At 41.5% G+C, this 6,000-nt stretch overlaps 1 protein-coding gene across 1 annotated transcript in view; it reads right to left on the reverse strand.

The window, feature by feature from the left end:
* The window catches only part of IGSF10 (immunoglobulin superfamily member 10), a 75,952-nt gene extending 73,562 nt beyond the window's left edge, over window positions 1-2,390 (reverse strand). Inside the window, exons 1-2 of the mRNA XM_025913935.2 lie at window positions 2,042-2,390; window positions 252-446 (exon numbers count right to left, since the gene is read on the reverse strand). Coding sequence (XP_025769720.1) covers window positions 252-445 — 194 coding nt within the window. The 5' untranslated portion in view covers window position 446; window positions 2,042-2,390. The remainder of the gene's footprint in view (window positions 1-251; window positions 447-2,041) is intronic.
* Window positions 2,391-6,000: the final 3,610 nt, after the last annotated feature.

Raw genomic sequence — 6,000 nt, forward strand, 5'->3', positions numbered from 1 at the left:
TGTTTCTATAATCATGGGCCTCCCATTCTAGTAAGAGTGATTTCGGGTTCCTCCAAGTAAAAGTTTACCACAAAAATTTTTCCTATTGCCCCTAACAAACTTCAGATCTTCCTGTGCTTATTTCAGAAGAGAAGTAGTATTAAAATTTTTTGATTAATCTCCTCCAATCACAAAGTTTGTTTGAGGATTTGATTCAAAGCATCAACATCATCTCTCCTAGAGAAGGGAACAGGACAAGGACCCCCACACACCCTAAATTGATACGCTCCACGTTGGGTGGGATGCTGTCTGGGATGGAGGTCAGGTACCGAAACGTGCAGTGCACCTCTGTAGGCACATAACAGGCACAGCGGCGAGGGCAGGCCTTGCCTCCGGGGCTGGCTGCCAGGCAGAGCACAGAGAACGAGACCAGCAAGGAGGTGATTCCTTTGCCTTTCACCTTCATCCTGAAAATAAACAAAATCACACCTCAGAGTTGTAAGTATGGTTTGAGCAAAGTTCCAGTACAACCACACACAGTAAATCTGGTAATCTGAGAGAGCTTTCTGAAGAGCCGTAAGCGGCCAAATTCATTCCCAACTTGCATGGTAAAACTCACTCTTTACAAAGCCATAGTGTCTGCTGGCCTCACATGGAGCTTTGTGATCAAGTGGGATATTTATTGTTGTGAAAATTCCTTCACAACTTCTCACTTCTTAATGAAAAGCAGTAATCCCTATTATTTAGAGATTCAATAGAGAGAGAAAATAAGAGACCATAATGAAAGTATTACGACAATTGAAATACAGAAGGCTTAGTTTCCAGTTTATACATTAGTTTTTTTTAGACCAGCTCTTAAAAAACTGATTAGGAAACTAATCTGTGTGCGTCACAGTAAGTTTGGAAGCTGTAAATAATAGAAAGTAAAATTACTCATATTTCCACCACCCAGATATAATCATTAACATTTTGCTATATTCCTTCTGGGCTTTTATATGTTGTGTATGCTTCTGTGTGTGTGTACATATGTGTATATGTGTGAATATATGATCAAACTAAATTTCCTAACACATTTTATTTCCTGCATGTATAAGGTCTGTTTTTTGCTTTCTTAAATCTTCTTCAAAAACAATCTTAAGAGCTGTAATAATCCACTGGATGGGTGAATAAATCTCTAACACGTCCTCTAGTCCTTGCCAAAAAAGACACATTGCACACTTCCCTGCCATATAATGAGCATGACCACAGTAACTTCCCAGAGCAGAGGACTTGAGCCTTGCACCTGCACTGGAATGGGCCACACTGACCCCTGGAAGGCATGCTGCTGCTTGCTTTTGCTTTGCCAAGAACATCCCTGTGTACCTTTCCTTGGTTGTTCCTCCCCCTCCTTCCCGCTTCTCCCCTTCCTCCTCCCCGGTTCTCTGTCTGCCATGGGAGTAGGGAAGGCATCATCAGGGAAAAAAATATCCTTGGCTTGTTGGAAAAATGACATGTATTACTCACACGTGGGGCGAGCTCAGGGCTCCAAACCTAATTTTCTACTGAAACTCCTATTATACAAGAGCTGCAATAAAATTTTCATTGTGCTTTTCTAAGAAAAGTGACCTTCATAATTTATAAATCTCAGCATTCCTTGGGATAGAATGGTTTCTTTTGGATTATACCCGCAACCATCCTTTACCCATAAACAATGCTAAAAAACAGACTGCTTATCTTCTTATGGATAAAGATAATGGAATTATTATTAGAATTTAGCCCAATGTAAAATTTAATATAGGATTAACCACATGACTGCTTTTGTCATTAGAACCATCTGATTACAAACATTTTAAGTAAACATATGATTAGAGACAGCATTTCCACCTTATCATTCGTTAAGCAAAGAAACAAATGGTAGGATGAAGCGAATTCTGTTGTTCAGCTAGAAAACAGAAGTTCTGGATAATACCCACATGAGAGCGATTTAAAAGAATCACAACTCTAAAAGGATAAGTGCATAGTGGATTCCCAAAAACTTAAACCTGAAAATGTATGTAACGAAACAGATTGAAATTAACAATACCTGAGCTCTTCTTTTCCTGGTTCTGAGTCCTCTCCTGACCCAGGCAGAGACAGAAGATCTTACCAGGAAATGAAGTGTATCCAAAACTGAGTGAGGAAAAGTTCTCTGCTCCCAAAATGAGCCAACAGCTCAGTCTTTGCGGCTTGCAGCTCAGTGATGATACTCTGGAGACAGACCTGGAGCGTTTCCACGGCTTCAGCGTACTGTAACCCGTGCCCACGTTAACCCAAAAGAAGCGTTTCCTGTGGTACAATTTTTACAGAAACAAAAGACAAAGTGGAAGCTTTGCAATTTCCTTTCTCCTCCCTCAACAGTGTGCTTTAAAGTCTCTCTAAAGTTGTCATTTAAATGTAACTATTATCACTCCATTTTGCCTCCAGGTCCCAGGAGTTTCTCCTCTGTTTTTGGACGAATCTGTCATAGATGCTCACAATACGGGTCGCCACCAACTGAGTTAATCTTTGCTCTGTGTCTTTTGCCTGGCACCAGTCACGAAAGAGGTGACTTTCTCCTTCCTGCCTTAATGGCCCCTTGCTCTCCGGTGCGTCCTGCCCAGGCGCTCGCCCGAGCTGCCTCCTGCAGCGGGACACGCCGCGTTCCCACGCCAAGCCCCTGGTCGCGCGGGCGTCCCGCTGGCCCCCTTCCAGGAAGGGACTAGAGGAGCCCCTCACCTCTTTGCCCAGGTGACCAATGGGCTCACGCCGCCAGCGATGTCCCAAGCTCAGCCGCCGGGTGGGGCCTCGGGACCTCCCAGAGCCTTGGAGGGAAGGCGGGGCGGGGATCAGGGTGACGTTGACTTCTGTGTTTGGGGACTCCGCCGGGGCTTTGCGGCACACGGAAGATAAACGACCACCAAGCTCCTCTTTATTTCTCAGGGAGCGCGGGACGCCTGTTTCCTTCTGTCTCGTTTCCTCCTTGATTTCGAATTCCCGGGCACAGGGGAGTTGGTGGGCAGGACAGTTTCGGCGGACCGCTTTCACCTGTTGACAGGCGGGCCTTTGGGTTTCAGACTTTGCTGAGTTACCACGGGCTGTTCTCGGATCTCTGCTTGGTGAGGAAAACCTGTGATAACCTGCAGTTTGAATTTCCTGTTCGGCCCAATTGGAGAAACCTGTCTTGTGAAAAGGATTATCAGAGAACTGGATTTCCGTTCAATGCAATTGTTTGATTTGTATTTGTTTGGATTGTGTTCCCCTCTGTCATCTCCACCCCCATCCCCACTGTCCAGGAATTGCCCCTAGCAACTGAGACCTTGTTTAATAGCTCCTGCACTTGTAAACAGGGCTCTCAACATTTCGACTCATAAACACTGAATTAATATAGCCAAAATGACCATGTTTCATTCCCTCTAGTTACACTGTATTTAAGCTTTTGATGGGAATTTGAAATTAATACCTTAGAGCAGTGGATATCAGGGACAAACAACATCATTGTCACACCGGGGACCTTGTTAAAAATATGAATTCTCGGGCTCCATCCCAGAATCACTGAGTCAGAAACTGCAAGGATGGGACCTAGGAATCCGTGTGTTGACAAGCCTTCCAGATGATTCCCATATAGCTAAATTTGAGAATTGCTAGTTTAGGGAAATAACTTCTTATAATGACAACAGCTTACATTTGAGGGTTTACTCTGTGACAAGAACTATTATAAGCATTTTACAAATACCAACTCATTTAAACCTCAGGCCACCACCAAGAAAAAAAAAAAAAAACTAACAGGAAAGTATTCATGTTTTTTCCATTTTCAGGTACACAAAGAAAAGTGACTTACTCCAGGTCACTGCAGCTCTTAGAGAAAGTAAAGTTGACTCAGACCCAGGCAGTCTGGCACTATAACCTCAGCATTTAACCACAGAGCCAGGGTTGTCTCACTTAGCCAAACACTGGGAATGTCCCATATCCAATGGCCAAGCATTCAAATGATTTATAGTTAGTAATAAGTTGGTTACCGAGGTACAATTAAAGAAGCAGGGACTCAGAAGTAACTCTAGAAGCGTGTGTGATATGAACATAGTCTTTAGCGCCTTAGAGCTGACATGGTTAAGTTAAAAAAATTCATATCTGATGTCCAAACTTGGATGATTACTTTGGAAATATGGCATACTTGTGGATTCTTGCACTGGACAGTTTTTCTTCTACAACTCCTTGACAACCAACCTCATGGTGATAGTCAATTCCTACTCAAAATCTGAAGTTTCAGATCCCCACTAAGATGAACCACAGGAGGGGCACCCGGGTGGCTCAGTTGGTTGACATCCGACTTTGGTCAGGTCATGATCTCACCATTCATGGGTTCAAGCCCCATATTCGGCCCTGTGCTGACACCTCAGAGCCTGGAGTCTGCTTTGGATTCTATGCCTCCCACTCTCTCTGCCCCTCCCCTGCTCGCGCTCTCTCTCTCAAAAATAAGTAAACATTAAAAAACATTAAAAAAAAACATGAACCACAGGAGGAGGACTGTGGCATATTATATTCCTCATTTTCCCAGGGTGGTAACCCCGGGGTCATTTTTTTTTTTTTTTTTTTTTTTTTGCCGTAGTTACCGTTTAATAATGTTTTTTGTTTTAAGACTTTTTATGAGGGGGATTCCTACATCTGCTTTATTTCTACAAATGTTTTATATGCGTATATAGTGCTCAAATATTCTCAAGAGGTGGATTCTAAAATTATTCCCATTTTTCGGATGAAATTTCTGAGGATAAGGGATGTTAAATGATTCAGAGCCAGAACACAATACTGAATTAACTTTTAACTGTAAGGCCCCTGCCCTTAAGGCCCAACTTTCCATAGCCTCCCTGCTTCTGTTTACATTTACGGTATTGTAAAATTTGGAGAGTCCATAGTATATCAGGGATTAAGGTATGATTATTCTCCTTTCCAACCATATTATTAATGCAATTTGTTTCTATAGATTAAAATTTACAAATCACTTTCATTTTTTTAATATGGCATCATTTAAAATGTATAAGAAATATGTGAAATTTCAGTGATAGTTATTTTATAGAGCAAGAGGCTATATACAGTTGACCTCGACATAGGATTTGCCAAGGTCTCATAGCTGGCCATGGAAATTTGGAGTTAATGTGAACTCCTAAACCTGTTTCTTGAACTATGGTCATTCACCTATACTTCCAGCTGGTTTGCAACTGTAATTATCTCTCACTACAGTTTACCTAACATTTTTCTTTAAATCACTCTTCTCTCCTTTTTAGTAAGTCTTTTCCTAAATAGTAATATTGATTAATTCATAGGTTTGATTTTTTTTTTATAGTAAACATCACAAATATACATCTTTGCCTTTTACATCACCCCTGGGAATTTTTTTAACGTTTATTTATTTTTGAGAGAGAGAGAGAGCAAACATGCAAACAGAGCAGAAGCAGAGAGAGAGGGGAACAGAGGATCTGAAGTGGGCCCTGTGCTGACAGCAGAGAGTCCATTGTGGGCCTAGAGCTCACAAACCATGTGATCATGACCTGAGCTGAAGGCAGAAATTTGGCTGACTGGATTTACGACCCTCACCTCTGGGAATTTATGTCTCCTCATATCTATGTCATTGACATTGCTTCTTATTCTTCCTGATATTTACATACTTCTTACTCCTCATCTTTACCATATCAACCATGCCACATTTTATCTCACTCCCAAATCAGAGCACTGAACACCAATAAGCCAAACTCAGCATTTACAAATCATATTATCACCTGACAATCATAACCACCAAGTCATGGATTTTTAAACTCGTTCCTATGCATGTCAACAGATAAAAAGATGTCAAAATTGTTACATATCTCTTAATCAGGCACAATCATTACTGGCTCCCACACTTATAATTTTCATATTAATTAATTAACCAAATAATCTAGTCATCCACTGAGAGCAGTGATTTCAACAGCATGTAAGTAAACCTAAAATCCTGGCCATTCCTGTTTTCAAAATTCTTTTTTAATGTTTACT

The sequence above is a fragment of the Puma concolor genome, chromosome C2, assembly GCF_028749965.1.
Source record: "Puma concolor isolate L17-30 chromosome C2, mPumCon1.1.hap2, whole genome shotgun sequence".
NCBI lineage: Eukaryota > Metazoa > Chordata > Mammalia > Carnivora > Felidae > Puma > Puma concolor.